The sequence below is a fragment of the Xiphophorus hellerii genome, chromosome 14 (genome assembly GCF_003331165.1).
Source record: "Xiphophorus hellerii strain 12219 chromosome 14, Xiphophorus_hellerii-4.1, whole genome shotgun sequence".
NCBI classification, from domain to species: Eukaryota; Metazoa; Chordata; class Actinopteri; order Cyprinodontiformes; family Poeciliidae; genus Xiphophorus; species Xiphophorus hellerii.
Window position 1 is genome coordinate 26,094,539 of NC_045685.1, and position 16,435 is coordinate 26,110,973.

A 16,435-nucleotide genomic window follows, 5' to 3' on the forward strand; every position below is an offset into this window, starting at 1 on the left:
ATTTTAATTTTAAGTAAATAAGTCTTAGAACATGGGAAAATATCTTGTTATAATTGAAATAATCTGAAAATTGACCAAGTACTTTTTCATCAATATAAGGAATTATTTACTTAAAACAAGCTCCTAGTTCCTGCTGAAAATTTACTTGTAATTTAGTTTGTCGTATTTCAAGTGTACTAAAATATTTGCAGTAGAAATTAGACCACAGGAGTTTGTGTTGTTGCAGTGTACTGAACAGGTAAAATACACAATGAATAATGAATAAAACATTTCTTATGTTTTTGCTTTTATTTCTGGAATCACACAAATTTTTGTCTCTTCAGATGGATTATTGAGAGATTTAAATCTCACGGCTGGACGTCCTGCAGCGCCACCAAACGCTCTTCCTGTCGCGTCCATCTAATCGGACCTCATTAACGCATCACTGCCCGTATCCACCAACTGATCAGGTCAGAACATTTAGGATATTTTCGGTTTACAGATGATTTGTGTTTTGGTGAATATTGTTTTTCTACACAAAATCTTGCCTTGGTCGCTAAAGTTTCTTGGGGCAACTCTGATGTCACATCAGCTCAGACAGACCCCACAGTTTTATCTTAAACTAAAATATTATTCCACAGCTAATGTTTGGTTTGTGGTCTGGTAGAAGAGAGTAACTTAAATATATTTTTGTGAAGTTTGAATCAAACTTTTGGAGTAGATTTTACTGTCTTTCAAACATCTGCAGTTATTGGTTTGAACTTTGACCCATTTCAGTCACTGTCATGCAAGAAAAATGAACTTGAAAACACAACCTGGTTGGTGCAGTTCAAACCTTCAGGCACATTGTGTTCATTCTGTCTTACTACTACATTTAAGAAAAACTTTAGTGCCAAACATGTTAATATGTTTGTTTTAAAGAATAAATTAGCTCTAAAACTCAACCACTGTCCTCTTTTGCTTTTATTCCCAACAACAAGAAAAAAAAGAAAATGGAGTCAATAAAAAGCGCATTAAAAACTGAACCTTTAAAATGCCATGAGAACACTCCCACACAGGACTTCATGACACGTGCAGAGTTTTCCCTGCCGCCCTGTTGTTTCCGTTGCTGGGTCGGGCACCATGTTACGTTAGTCAGCTTGTCTCCATGTGAGTCTCCTGACCTCCTGACCTTCAGGCTGTCCTCACCTCTTAGCCTGGTTTCTGGATCCTCCCTTTTTCCTTCCACACATTTCAGCCGTTTGCCTGCCTGGCAGCTGATTGGTCACTCCTGAACAGACACACACCAGGTGTGCAACAAGTTTGGTTAATTAGATTTAGAACAGATTTAGATTTTTTTCAGTTTGTAGATTTTTTCCATTTGCATGATTAATTGTTTTTCTCTTTCTTTCTCTATCTTTCTACGACAAAAGTCTTTAGTCTGGTGCTTTGGTCTCAACTTGCCCTTTTTTATGAATTTCAATTTTCTTTAGAGAATCTATAATACATTTCATTTGTCTTTTCTGTTGGTATGTTTGTTTATTTTGGATATTTAAAATGTCTTCCAATTCCAGTGATAAATGTTCATCAGAATTTCAAGTTTATTGATCTTTGAGAATATGTTCTTGCATTATTATGTCATTACCATAATATTACTTGAAAATGGTCTCAAAACAACAATATTATCATTTATCACAATGAATATAAAAACAACACACACATCCACTGTGTGACCCAGAATATATCGCCTAAATTATTCTCACATTGCACCATCTAATGCTCAAAGTTGAACATTTCAGCTCTTTCTTTGCCAGTGGAGAATCCCCTGTTCCTCTGCATGACCTCACTTTCAAACCAGATCTTATTTATGCAGTTTTTACATTTTAACTCTTTATCTTCTCACCTTTCAAACACTATCTATTCTCCACCTCTGGGTGGACTTACACACTCACATTTCTGCTTTGCATGTTTTCCAGTGACTTTCCATCTTCTTCTTGAATGATTTATTTTGAAACCTCATAGAAATTTTATATAATTTTTCTCCCCTCCATTTTACACTATGTCAGATACTTTGTCCTGATTATTAACTGTTGAAGGGCCTAACTGTTTGCAGTATCTTTCTCCAAAAATATTAATATAAGCTCCTGTTAATGCAGTAAATTTACAGATGAAGCCAGATATTTACATGCGCAAAATAAAAACACAATTTGTTTTCTTACTCTTTGAAGTTAAATCAGACCAAACGTGTTAGGATTACCAAAATTATTTCTATTTGGTAAATACCAGAAAACTTAGCCAGAACATTTTTCATCCAATCCAGAAATTTACATAAGTTTATTCAGTATCAGGGATATCTGTCTTAAGCTGAATGACTTGGGTCAAATGCAGGTCAACTGTATGTGAAGGTCAAATAAAATGTCTACATGTAGAGTAAATAGCTTTTCACCCAGGAGTCCTGATACCAACTGAAAAAACAGCCGTGATATTTTCTTTACCTGACCAGTTCATCTATAAACAGTACATCTGCTGGTTGTTTCTAAAATTATCAGGCTCTCCTCAACACCAGTTTTTGTACAGCATGGGACTTCCATCGCTCCACAACCAATTTCCCTCCTAGAAAAGTGTTCAGTAGATGACGCATTTCATTCAATGTTTCACAAAATGCATAACACATAAAGCACAGTGGCAAAAATACCTGCTGTGCATCAGAGCCTCGATTACAGTTTTCTGGCCGAAAGAATCACCATCTTTCAGAAGCCTGTCGTGATTCAGATTTTTTTCCTTTTGTCTGAAATGTTGCTAAATATACCAAGAAAGTCAACAGAAGGGTGATTATTGTTTAATGCAAATGTGCAGACATGACCTGCTGACTCTGACAGACCTGGCGGAGCAGAAGAGGACAGTGGTTGACCTTTAGGCCTAGATAGGAGAGGTGGAAAATATTGCTTTCTTCTGTAAGTATCAACAGATCACCGATCTCCCAAAATTAAGAAAATTGGGGTGAATTTACCGGCTGGCTAATTTATCAGCACACCCCTCGTGTATGTTAATGATGTATCTTGATGACAGAACATTACATTTATTAAAAAAGATAAATCCCTCGAGGACAATAAATAACCCAGTGACACTTGTGCAGATCATAACCATGATGTGTTATGGTCCATGAAGGAAAAGTGAATTCAATAAAATAATAAATCTATGAAATATACTGAAGAAAAAGTATGTGTTTTAGTAAAGTGTACTACAATAAGGTATGTCGTATTTACTATGGATCAGAATTGGGGTTCCAAGCAGTCACACTTAGGAAACAATGTCAAAAAACTCCAAATATGTGGTGCTGTGGTGAGGCGGGGGCAAAGCACGACCCACGTATTGAGGCCTTGGTCCTCGTGACGGTGGTCACAGGTTCGATTCCCGGCCTGGCGATATTTGCCGCATGTCTTCCTCCTCTCTCATTACCCTGTTTCTTGTCAAACTACTTTAAAATAAAAGACCACTAGAGCCAACAAAAAAAAAAAAAACATCAAATAATGTTTATCAGCAGAGTCATAATCTGGAGAGCTGTAGATATTTGAAACTGGAGTTAATTTGTGTTTCTGTGTTTTAGTCACTTTATAATGTCATTATACTTAAAACACTCACGGTCACCACTGCTCTTAGCCGACATGGAGAAAAAGAGGAGGAATACAGCCAACAACTTCATGATGGAGATGATGCGATGATGCAAATTTACACACTGAAGGCAAATCGAAGTAAAGCATACATGTTACTAAAATTCAAATGTGTCGAAAAAAAGATGGGCAGAAAATTGGTCATCAAACCTGATGAAGGATGATCTGTCTTCTTAGCCAGCCAGCACCTTCTGCCTTCACTGAGGAATCACTGGATACTTCTAATTTTGTTACAACTCGGGGCAATTTCACAGTAAATCCACATAATTGCACAGGTTAAATAAATACATCAAAATATAAAAAATCCTGGATGATAATTTATTTAATCTGCAAAAGAACTACAGCTTCAGAGAATATTTATTTTCCAGCAAAGCAAGAATCCAAAGCATCCAACTAAACTACACAGCAGAAATGATTTAAAGACTAACAAAGCAAAGGTACTGGAGTGGCCTAGTCAAAGAGCAAACCAACTATGATTTCTGGCCTGGGCCTGGATCATTTTATGAAGTGTGACTTTAACCAGGCCGTTCATACTTGGAAACCTAATAAAGTTGCATGAAAACATTTTTGCAAAGAAGAGTGGAAAGAAATTTACTTACAATGATATTAAGACTTTTCTCTGGGATTAGAGACCAGAGCCGGTCACAAGTTCAGATCCACACATTTGAGATCTCCTCTAAAAATGTTTTTAGCTGCCATTTTAATAGTTCAAACGCCACATATGCTTTAATATGCATTTTAACTCTGCGCTTACTTTTATTCCAAATTTCAAACAAGACAGACATTATTTTATTTTTTTTACCTTATTTGTATATTTTTCAAATAACCTTAAGGAGTAAAATATAGTTAGATAAGATATTAACAAAACATAAACAAAGAAACCCCGTGTTCAGTCTTTCTGAGAGAATGAAATCCGAGAAACAGAGAAAATTAATATAAATAAATGTATATAAATGTGTATATATACATTTATCAATAAATAAAAGAGAGGGCTCAAAGGGGCAGGTACCTCCATAGTACAAATATATGCATTGAAGCCACTAAAGGCACAGACTACCAATAGTCTTTGAAATGTTTTTACCAGTTCAGCCAATGAAGACCAGGTCTCTGAATTTTTCATAGCATCCCATTTTGGTATTCCTTATTTTTTCTAACTGTAGCATGCATATCATCTCTGCAGTCCAGCTGGGGGCTTGTTAGACTTCCTCTGGAGAAGACTGAGTCTGTGAGCCATTAATGAGGCAAATGCTGTTGCTTTAAATTTGTGTTCATGGGGAGAAGCTATTGCGTCGGGCAAACCTTCCGGACAACAAAGAAAGAAGTTCCCCAAAAGCTGTTTAATAGTTGACAACACCAAAATATATGACCTAAAGCAGCTTTGTCTGCGTGGCATCTCAAACGAACTGGAGTATATTCTAGAAAGTTTGTCATTAGAGTAATGCAGATGATGTGAAACCTTGAATTGTGTTAGACACTGTCTAATTTTTCTGAATCATAAAATATACTTTTGAAATATTTTTCTTTGCATAGGGATTCAGTGCAAATATTACATCTATGACATTTTACATGGGTGAAGATGGGAGAGGAAAATGTTTGCTGACAAAACTTAAAAGTTGTATGAATCTAAAAAAGTTATTTGTATGCGAATATGAAATGTTATACAAGAAAACATTTTTTTATGCTTGAACAATAAATCACCTTCACACTAAAATACTGTATATTGAGAATGTGAAACGTTCTTTGTTATAAGGTGATGTTTGTATTTTAATAACTCATTTATGATTGTGTTAAAAATAATAGAAAAATCAGAACAGCACAAAGACAGAATAAACCACACACCATCTTGTTTTGATTCTTCAAAATTTTATTTTTGCTTGGCCAAAGAATAGAAGAAAGTTTTGCATAGATAATTTTTTCTTATAACTCATTCAGTCTGCTCTTATTAAAGAGAGACAATCCAGCTGCTGTTCGCTTGTCGCTTCGTTCCTTAGTTTGCAGTAAAGAGAGAAATTATATGAAGTAAAGAAGCAGAAATATCTTTTGGGCTTTCTATGAAGCTGCAGAAAGGCAGGTAAACAGAAACACCTAGCACTGATCCTCCACTGGTTCTGTTTTACACATCAGGCCTCTTTGGGAACCTCACCGTCTTCGGAATCTCTTGACGCAGACAGAAGGTAGATTGTGATTACACCACAGGTCATCCCAGCACTTGTCACCTAAAAGCAAGAGAACAAATATCAGTCAAACATCACGTACTGAAACCCTGAAGTGACCGACGCAGTATTAAGAAAATGATTGGAAAGGATGATGAAATGAAAATTCTTGCCACAAAAAATGAGCATAAACTCCTGCTGTTGATACAGTAAATGTACAGTTAAAACCAGACGTATACATACCAAATGAAAACACATACACAATTTTTATCTTGTCTGAAGCTAAATAAGTACAAACTTATCTTTTTTTATGTCAGTTAGTTACTAGAATTATTTATTTTCAATAAATGCCAGAAAACTAAACCATTTGAGAGACCATTTTTGTAATTTTCTTCAAATTAAGAAGTTTACACATTTTGGTCAGAAAACCTAAAGGTTCATACAGTTTAAAAGACATTTATCCCTGATACTGACCAAAATGAATGAAAACATCTGAATGAGAAGAAAATTACAAATAAATCTCAGAGAAATATTTAGTTTTTCTTGCAATGTAGCAATTGGAAATAATTTGGGTAATTCTGTTTTCTGTCTTCAGACGTGTGTCTGCGAAAACGTTTACATGCAGAGTAAATAAGCTTTTCACCCACAAGCCCTTTTATCAACTGAAAAAACAGATATTTTCCTTTACCTGACCAGTTCATCTGCAAACAGTGCTGGCTGCCTCCAGCATTGTTAGGCTCTCCTCGACACCAGTTTGTGTACCTCATAGGACTTCCATCGCTCCACAACCAGGTTCTCTCCTAGAATAGTGTTCAGCAGATGACACATTTCATTCAGGGTTTCACAAAATACACAAATAAAGTGAACTGGCAAAAATACCTGCTGTGCATCAGAGCCTCCAAGCCATGCTTCTCTGCAACTACAACTTCCTGCACGTATCATAGCCTGAATGCGGCGGTACTCGTACACGTTGTGAACTGATGCAAGGTTTGCTCCCATAGACAGACAGTTTTTCTACAGAAAAACAAATAATGGTGTAGTGTTTAATGAGAATAGTGAAGAGCAGTAGACAATTATTTTAGCAATTTTCTGAGGTATTAGTTGGGTTTTGTTGATCAAGAACAGTGAAATAAAAGATAACAAAAGAAATTAAGAGAACATTTTTGTTGGAAATCACCTCAGCATTCGCCCAAGTCATGGGTGTGGCAACATAGCGAAAGCAGCGATTGTTGATTTTAGTCCAGCCATGAGGACAGATCCTGAAATGCCGCCAGTAAAATCGTCCTGATGACAAACAAATGCAGACTTCCAGTCAAGAGGTGTTTGTCAGAGGTGCACTGATTCCAGTTTACTGACTCATCAACATTTAAAAAGTCTGACCTGCTGATTCCGATTTTAGCAAACTCTTATTATTATTTTTTGTTTCAAATGTTGCTAAATATAGCAAAAAAGTCACTATGTTGGCATCAAAAGGGTGACTATTGTTTAATGAAAATGAGCAAACATGACCTGCTGGATGGGTTTCTCAGTCAAATCTCTCTCATGGCAGAGCAGAAGAGGACAGTGGATGATCTTTAGATCTCTGCTTTTTTATCAGCACACCCCTACTGTATGTAGCATTAATCTTAATGACTCAACATTACATTGATTTAAAAAGCTAACTCCCTCAATGACAGGAAAACCAGTTACACTTGTGCTGGCCATAACCATGATGTGTGTATAAGGAAGTTACTGTAGATACTTTAAACTAGTTAGTTTGTGTTTCTGTGTTTTAGTAACTTAACCAGGGCTTCATAATGAATAAATACTCACCGTGATGAAAGTACCTGACACCACTGGTCATAGCCATCATGGAGAAAACAAGAAGGAAAACAGCCGACAACTTCATGATGGAGATCTAGTGATGAGGCAAGCTGGAGGCAAACTGAAATAAAGCATACATGTTAATAATATTCAAACATGTCGAAAAATAGATGAGCAGAAATTTGATCAGCAAACCTGATGAAGAATGATCTGTCTTCTTAGCACCTTCTGCCTTCACTGTAGAATCACTGGATATTTATAGGTCTTCTAATCTTGACACAACATGAGGAAATGACACTGATAAAAATCCCACAGAATTGCACCCCATAACGAGATCTGGTTCATACCTTGCCTCATCATTCACCATTGACCAAAACTAAACCTCATCTTTGTGCTCGTCATGGTTGACAGTTGTGGCAAGAAGAGTTCTTAGAATTAATGTTCCACGAAAATTAACGGAAAGCGTAGCGACTAAGGCCTATACTTTAATGTGCCTGGTTGTTAACTTCTTGTTGGTAGCCTTTGTTTTTTTGTGCAATTTTTTCAAAGGTCACAGTGCAAATCTTTGCTTCCACCTACAATCATAAATGTTATTTATTTTCCTTGTAGTGTCTGTTTATCATTTAATTTCTATTTAGAACAGAAAGGAAGATAACCTTAATGCCCCCACATACAGTACTTGAACATACTGGACAGTTCGTGAGCTGCACGTTCATTTGAGACTTAATATTCAAACGTTCTGACTGCCTATTTCCTTGTGACAAATTCCTTTATTTCTCACAATCATAATGGAAACTAGCAAATTTGATGAGCTAGTTGGCACCAAATTCTGTTTCTTCTCCATCCGGAAAGCCTCAGCTTCAGTGTGGGACAGAAAATGGCAGTCACATCATCATGCTGCGAGCAAGTCAGCGAGCCGCTGTTGAGTCATCGCAGCATCCTGCTGTGCATCGGAGCAGCAGCAAGCTGCGATGAAATTAACTAATCAAATGGAATCCGGTTATAATAATCTTAGTTTATTGTGTTCCAATAGCACAGTTGTGGTTGACGTAATAATTTTAAATCTATATGTGCAGCTATCCTAAATGAGCATATACCTGGTCAGTACCAGAGACTACTCAATGTCCACTTTCATCATGTTGATGTTGACTTAAAACAATATGAAGTGATGTAAAAACTATTCTCAACCTTATCATCTTGGTGTCACATTAAAAACAGTTCGATGTGAACACTGTTTCCACCAGGGAGTTTACTGTGCGACACCGAGTACGCATACACGGTCGTAAAAATTGGTCTTTGGGTGGACATGTATGGCAGATGTTCGTTTCTAGTCTGTGTTGAGTCTGCCTCGAGTACATGCGGACCTCCGCAGACTGAAGTACGCCCAAGTGTGTGTGGACCTTTACACCAAGAACAGTAAAAGCAATTTGCCCATTTGTCATCCACAGAAACTGAGTGACTATAAAGGGAAACTGAGGACACCTATGGAGGAGCTACAAGCTTAAGCATCTCATATGGGAGATATGAGATGCTAGAATAAGTGGTATTCTAGTTAATATCATAATATTATTTTCATTATCAATGAACACAATATATTGATTCATAAGATGTTTTCTAATGTTCCTCAGTAACAGTCAGATAATATAAATATCAAATATATATTAATATTTCGCTTAAAGACCATTTAACTTTTTTTCTAATTGAATATGATGTGAAAGCTGAATAAAAGTCACTGGACACCACACAAAAAATATTAAAACATATTTTTTGATGAAAAATAAGCCTAATAAAGTTAACAAGAGTTACAAAACAAATATGCCAAAAATAACATTTTGAGTAACTTTTTTAGTGATTTAAAGACGGGTCCAAACTGACAGTTAACCCCATAGATAGGAGCAGAAAGTTAACACTATAGCAAGGATCAGCATCTCAGATGGGAGAGACTCTGCAGACAACATGTTAGTTCTTCACCAGTCAGAGCTTTATGGGAGAGTAGAAATGAGAAAGTCACTGTTACAGAAAACTTGCATTAATCCTGGACTGGAGTTTGTGCCAAATGGCATGTGGGAGACTTTATGGTCAAGTGGAAGAAAGCCAAAAAAATAAGCCAAAGCTGAAAAACTGTCTGAGGGGAGAAATGCTTCATGAGCACAAAACCGTTGTTGTGCAACTAATAGTTTCATACATTTTGCCTTTGCTGCATCTTAATGCAGCTTATGTTTATCTGCTAATACTATGAAGTCTTAAACTTATCGTGACGTTATTTGTTAATTGAATCTAAAAGTAAAGTGTGCAATGTCTACCTCAGTGTTAGTAGGCATAGATGGCTCATGAATTTGGAAAGGCCCAAAATATTTCAACACTCCACCACTGTCTGTTCCTGTTTACCACTGCAGCCTCTGTGTTGCTGGTGTCTCTCTCCAGTGGGGACAAAGCAGGTAGACCCTGGAAAAGTCACCAGTCCATCACAGGACAACACAAACACACAGGCCATAAAATCATCCACACTCATAGACACATAGGGACAGTTTAGAGTGACCTGTTGACCCAACATTCATATTTAAACGGTCAGAGGAAGCCACTGTACCCAGAGGGAACACATGCTATGAAGAAACTGCGCCCTTGTCGCAAGACAACAATCCAACTACTACAAGACAACTACTCTACTGTGCTACCAAGCAAGAAACATAAAAACGTTAAAATATAAAAAAACATATTCAATTGATAAAATTGAGTTTAATTTTGCTTAATAATCTGGCAAGAAATAAGGAGTCTTAGGTGAAGAAAAATATGCCTAAGATAAAATCAGAATATAAATTAAGAACTGTCACTTTGTGTTTCTTCACTGTCTCAGGGTTTTACAAATTGCTAAGTCATCCTTACTAAGGTCTACACTATGTGGTATCTAAACATGCATATTCATATCTTTCATGAATCCTTTGCAAAAACTACATTTTGAATTTCACTAAGATATTCTTTCATGCTTTCAATAATATTAACTTACAAAGGAATCTGCCACTTCAAATCTAACTTTGATTAATTTGATTAATATCCCCATAGCTTTGTGTTGCTATTTATAAGCATTTAAAAACAATCAGCTCTTGATCAAGAAAACCGAATCGGTTATAAACTTCTGAGTCGCCTTCCCTTCCTAACTAACAAACTGGAATAAGACAGTTGGCAGTAAAACAGCACTGTTTGGAAAGTTTCTGTCTGGTTTTAGAGCCCATCACTGCACTGACAGCACTTTTAAAAGTCATTAATGAAACTCTGATGACCTAAGATAATGAACTTGTGTCTCTACTTGTCCTGCTAGATCTCAGTTCTGTTTCTGATCCAGTGACGATTGAGCTGTCTGTGTTGAAGTCTGAAGATGTTTGGTGGGGTACAGGGAATGAAAAGCAGAATGTTGTTGAGATCTGATGTCCTTCATTGTATTTTGTTGATAGTCTCATTCTCCTGGTGAATCGTCCTTTGTGCTGACAGCTCTCTGCGATATTCAGCCTCTTTTTGCAGCTTCTTGTTTGTCTTTCTTTCAGTGATCTGCAACTCACCATTAACATCTGAAGCACAGCTCATACTGGTGTTAGTTACTAGTCTTTTGTCTGATTACATCTTTGTCAAAGGCTGTTTTTGCTGAGCTGCAAATATAAAAAAAGGACTGGAGTATTTAGGAACACTAAAGCCCTTTATGTATAGTCAACACAACACATTTGTACATGAAATGACATGGCACTATTACTGGCACCATCTGCTGTTCATACCTTGTACTGCACCCTCCTGCAAAAAGAACACCAAGTCATTTCTCTTGTTTTAAACATAGACTAGAGGAACTATCAAGGCTTTACCTTCGTACAACCTCTTCTGGCTCATATCTGAGTATTTCCTGCACTTAGGCCTGTCGCGATAAACGATAAATCAATTAATCGTACAATAAATTAAAACTATCGACCTCATTTTAATTATCGGCTTTATCGTCTCTTCTGGCCTCTTTCTCTTTCTGTTGATGACACTGAACGAAAAAAGGCTCAACTCCGGTGCTCTCCACTGACCCTCCCTTCCTCATTTCCTCAGTGTAAAGCCCAGCGCACACTGCACGATCTTAGAGCTGTCGGCCGATTGTCAGCCCATTTTCAAAACCTGAGAGACCACACATTAGCCGACAGAAATCCTAGGTATAACGGTTCGATCGGGTTCGGTCCTGCCGTGTGGTGTCCAACAATGGGCACAAAATAATGGCTACAAGTTCAGTTAACTAATTTTAAAATCAGGCATTAATCAATGCTTTACTACAATCTACCTGCAATGCATGTGGCTAGTGTCAGCGTAAAGTCCTGACTGAATGAAAATGTCGTGTTCTGTGTTTTCTGTGTGTTAATTTCGAGTTTTCTGTGTCCTTGAGTCTCTTCGTTGTCCTGTCCTCCCCTTGATTGTTCCCAGGTGTGTCTCGTTCTGTGATTACCCGCTGTGTATTTAAATCCACCTGTGTTCCTTGTTCCTCGTCGGGTCCTTGTCAGTGTCAATGTCTTGTCGATGCGTCTATGTGCGAGCTGCCTGTTGTTTGGACTGTGCTTTTCATCATTAAATTTCATTATTCATCTTACCTGGGTCCGCTGCGTCTGCCTCACCAACCCTCACCACACCGTTCCATGACAGAAAATCATTATAACCTATTTACGTCACGTAACGAAGAACAGCTGAAAAGTTAATGGGTTTATCAACTGCGGTATCAATTTCGCTCCAACTCCTCCCCTTGTAATTTCTATATTCTTTGCACAAAATGTTGAATAAACATTAATGTTGTTTCCACGTATCATCTCCAATGTCCGCTGGACTTCGGGTTGCGCGTGTCAGCTGTTTGGGATTCCCCTCCGTAACTTCCCCTCAGAAAGCGTGGAGGGGAATCCGTGCTTTCTGATTGGCTACCTGTCACATTCAACAGGCTGCGTTAATGCTCCCAGTTGGGGAAAACCCTTGATTTAGATCGGAGCGGCCATGATGATCTACCATAACACACCACACACTACAGGATGATCGGTTACGAAATTGCAAACAACAATCTTAGAATGGCGGATGTTCTAAGATTGTCGTAAGGGGAAATTATTTCCTACTTTGGCTTTATGTTGTTTAGTTTTTATTCAAGTAAATGTTTTGTTAATGGAGACTGAGAATCCATTTTATTTTTGGTTGTTTTGTTTATTTTGTTTATCAGTTCCAGTGTTTAGTGTTCTTTTGAAAATAAAGTGCATCTATCTTTGGCAGGAAATCACATGCGTTATTACGTCAATTCCATTAAATCAGTGTAAAAAGGTCTTCAAACAATATTATCGTTTATCGCAATAATTTTTGAGACAATTAATCGCTCAGCAAAATTTGTTATCGTGACAGGCCTAGGTGCACTGCAGGCCAAATCCTGACCTCGATGTCTCAGATGGGATTTTCTTTGACAACAAAAGAAATCAAGGAATACCTGGATTAAAACAGTTATTAAATTACAAACTGGTGAACTTTTTACTGTTTTTGCTAGCTTTTTGTAACACTTGAATTTATTTAGGGATTTTAGATGGCTCAACATAAATGCATACTACATATAAATACAATGGATCCCTGGTATCCACTGGGATTAGAGAGCAGAGCCGGTCACAAGTTCAGATCCACACATTTGAGATCTCTTCTAAAAATGTTTATAGCTGCCATTTTAATAGTACAAACGCCACATATGCCTTAATATGCATTTTAACTCTGCACTTAGTTTTATTCCAAATTTCAAATAATCAAAACAAGATCCCAAAGACTTTGTAGGGGTCCTCATGTAGGAGTCCTACATGAGGAAGAAGCTGTTGCAGCGGGCAAACCTTCCGGGCAACAAAGGAAGAAGTTTTCTCAAAAGCTGTTTAATAGTTGATAAGACCAAAATGTAAAATCTACAGTAGCTTTGTCTGCGTGGCATCTGAAAAGTACTGTGGTATATTCCAGAAAGTTTATCATTAGAGCAATGCATGTAAAACTTCGAATTGTATTAGACACTGTCTAGTGCAGATAGAGGAAGTGTGAAAACCCCTCAGTAATCTCTCATCCTGATCCTGTTCCCAAGCTATTCCTTTCTTCACCCATTTCAAACGATTGTTATTCTTAATCATGAAATATATTTTTGAAATGTATTTCTTTGCATAGGGATTCAGGAAATAATGACACATCTATGACATTATTTAATGGTGGAGACGGGAGAGGAAAATGTTTGCTGACAAAACTTAAAAGTTGTATAAATCTAAAAAATTGTGTTTTTGGAATATCATAATTTGTATGTGAATTTGAAATGTTGCACAAGAAAACATATCTTTTTGATGCTTGAACAATAAAATAATCATATTTGTACAGAAATACTATGTATTAAAAATGTAAAAAGTTCTTTGATATAATGTATTATTTAAATTGTAATAACTAGTGTATGATAATGTTAAATCAGAACAACACAAAGACAGAATAAACCACACACCATCTTGTTTTGATTCCTCAAAGTTTTATTTTTGCTTGGCCAAAGAATAGAAGAAAGTTTTGCATAGATAATTTTTTCTTATAACTCATTCAGTCTGCTCTTATTAAAGAGAGACAATCCTGCTGCTGTTCGCTTGTCGCTTCGTTCCTTAGTTTGCAGTAAAGAGAGAAATTATATGAAGTAAAGAAGCAGAAATATCTTTTGGGTTTTCTATGAAGCTGCAGAAAGGCAGGTAAACAGAAACACCTAGCACTGATCCTCCACTGGTTCTGTTTTACACATCAGGCCTCTTTGGGAACCTCACCGTCTTCGGAATCTCTTGACGCAGACAGAAGGTAGATTGTGATTACACCACAGGTCATCCCAGCACTTTGCACCTAAAAGCAAGAGAACAAATATCAGTCAAACATCACGTACTGAAACCCTGAAGTGACCGACGCAGTATTAAGAAAATGATTGGAAAGGATGATGAAATGAAAATTCTTGCCACAAAAAATGAGCATAAACTCCTGCTGTTGATACAGTAAATGTACAGTGTGATGTACACAGACGTGTGATATTTTCCTTTACCTGAAAAGTTCATCTGCAAACAGTGCTGGCTGCCTCCAGCATTGTTAGGCTCTCCCCAACACCAGTTTGTGTACCTCATAGGACTCCCATCGCTCCACAACCAGGTTCTCTCCTAGAATAGTGTTCAGCAGATGACACATTTCATTCAGGGTTTCACAAAATACACAAATAAAGTGAACTGGCAAAAATACCTGCTGTGCGTCAGTGCCTCCAAGCCATGCTTCTCTGGAACTACAACTTCTCCTATGTATCATAGCCTGAATGCGGCCGTACTCGTACACGTTGTGAACTGATGCAAGGTTTGCTCCCATAGACAGGCAGTTTTTCTACAGAAAAACAAATAATGGTGTAGTGTTTAATGAGAATAGTGAAGAGCAGTAAACAATTATTTTAGCAATTTTCCGAGGTATTAGTTGGGTTTTGTTGATCAAGAACAGTGAAATAAAAAATAGCAAAAGAAATTAAGAGAACATTCTTGTTGGAAATCACCTCAGCATTCGCCCAAGTCATGGGTGTGGCAACATAGCGAAAGCAGCGACTGTTGATTTTAGTCCAGCCATGAGGACAGATCCTGAAATGCCGCCAGTAAAATCGTCCTGATGACAAACAAATGCAGACTTCCAGTCAAGAGGTGTATGTCAGAGGTGCACTGACTCCAGTTTTCTGGCTGATCAACCTTTAAAAAGCCTGACCTGTCTAGTCTCATTTTAGCTGAAACTGATTTTTCTATTTTTGTCTGAAAAATATGCTTTTTTGCTAAATATAGTGAGAAAGTCACTGAATTGGCAACAGATGAGTGACCATTATTTAATGAAAATGAGCAAACATGACCTGCTGGACGGGTTTCTCAGTCAAATCTCTCATGGCAGAGCAGAAGAGGACAGTGGATGATCTTTAGATGTCTGCTGATTTATCAGCACACCCATAGTGTATGTGGCATTAATCTTAATGACTCAACATTACATTTATTTAAAAAGCTAACTCCCTCAATGACAGGAAAACCAGTTACACTTGTGCTGGCCATAACCATGATGTGTGTACAAGGAACAGTAAAGACATTAAAATAATAAATCTATAAAATATAGTGAAGAAAAAGTATGTGTTTAAGTAAAGTGTACTACAAGAAGATATGTCATATTTACTAAGGATCAGAATTGGGGTTCCCAGCAGTCACACTTAGGAAATCAGAAGACAATGACAAAAAACACCAAATAATGTTTACCAGTAAAGCCATGATCTGGAGCAGCTGTAGATACTTTAAACTAGTTAGTTTGTGTTTCTGTGTTTTAGTAACTTAACCAGGGCTTCATAATGAATAAATACTCACCGTGATGAAAGTACCTGAGACCACTGGTCATAGCCATCATGGAGAAAACAAGAAGGAAAACAACCGACAACTTCATGATGGAGATCTAGTGATGAGGCAAGCTGGAGGCAAATTGAAATAAAGCATAAATGTTAATAATATTCAAACATGTCGAAAAAAAGATGAGCAGAAATTTGATCAGCAAACCTGATGAAGAATGATCTGTCTTCTTAGCACCTTCTGCCTTCACTGTAGAATCACTGGATATTTATAGGTCTTCTAATCTTGACACAACATGAGGAAATGACACTGATAAAAATTCCACAGAATTGCACCCCATAACGAGATCTGGTTCATACCTTGCCTCATCATTCACCATTGAGCAAAACTAAACCTCATCTTTGTACTCGTCATGGATGTGGCAGTTGCAGCAAGAAGAGTTCTATACAGCGCCAAGTCACAACAAATGTCGTCTCAA

General features: G+C 37.2%; 2 protein-coding genes across 3 annotated transcripts; both read right to left on the minus strand.

Annotated features, from left to right (window-relative positions):
* Positions 1-5,480: 5,480 nt before the first annotated feature.
* On the minus strand, positions 5,481-7,896 carry LOC116732147 (ladderlectin-like). 2 transcript variants are annotated; one of them, XM_032582135.1, is made up of 6 exons: positions 7,781-7,896; positions 7,595-7,706; positions 6,960-7,066; positions 6,662-6,796; positions 6,471-6,582; positions 5,481-5,845 (listed from the first exon to the last, which is right to left on the minus strand). In XM_032582135.1, the coding sequence occupies exons 2-6, from the start codon at positions 7,668-7,670 to the stop codon at positions 5,769-5,771; spliced, it is 507 nt and encodes a 168-aa protein (XP_032438026.1). In that variant the 5' UTR covers positions 7,671-7,706; positions 7,781-7,896; the 3' UTR covers positions 5,481-5,768. The 2 variants fall into 2 exon arrangements, with proteins under 2 accessions (XP_032438026.1, XP_032438027.1); XM_032582136.1 differs by having other exon boundaries at positions 7,595-7,695; positions 7,781-7,861.
* A 6,191-nt stretch (positions 7,897-14,087) lies between these two features.
* On the minus strand, positions 14,088-16,274 carry LOC116732148 (ladderlectin-like). Its single transcript, XM_032582137.1, has 6 exons — positions 16,165-16,274; positions 15,979-16,079; positions 15,141-15,247; positions 14,843-14,977; positions 14,652-14,763; positions 14,088-14,458 (listed from the first exon to the last, which is right to left on the minus strand). The coding sequence occupies exons 2-6, from the start codon at positions 16,052-16,054 to the stop codon at positions 14,382-14,384; spliced, it is 507 nt and encodes a 168-aa protein (XP_032438028.1). The 5' UTR covers positions 16,055-16,079; positions 16,165-16,274; the 3' UTR covers positions 14,088-14,381.
* Between the last annotated feature and the right edge of the window lie 161 nt (positions 16,275-16,435).

Coding starts and splice junctions, on each gene's coding strand:
- LOC116732147 (XM_032582135.1), bottom strand. CDS start 7,670: ATGAAGTTGTCGGCTGTTTTCCTTCTTGTTTTCTCCATGATGGCTATG. Junction 6,583..6,661: donor GAGGCTCTGATGCACAGCAG/GTATTTTTGCCA, acceptor ACACTATTCTAG/GAGAGAACCTGGTTGTGGAG. Junction 5,846..6,470: donor TTTGCAGATGAACTGGTCAG/GTAAAGGAAAAT, acceptor TCTTGCTTTTAG/GTGACAAGTGCTGGGATGAC.
- LOC116732148 (XM_032582137.1), bottom strand. CDS start 16,054: ATGAAGTTGTCGGTTGTTTTCCTTCTTGTTTTCTCCATGATGGCTATG. Junction 14,978..15,140: donor TGACTTGGGCGAATGCTGAG/GTGATTTCCAAC, acceptor GTTTTTCTGTAG/AAAAACTGCCTGTCTATGGG. Junction 14,459..14,651: donor TTTGCAGATGAACTTTTCAG/GTAAAGGAAAAT, acceptor TCTTGCTTTTAG/GTGCAAAGTGCTGGGATGAC.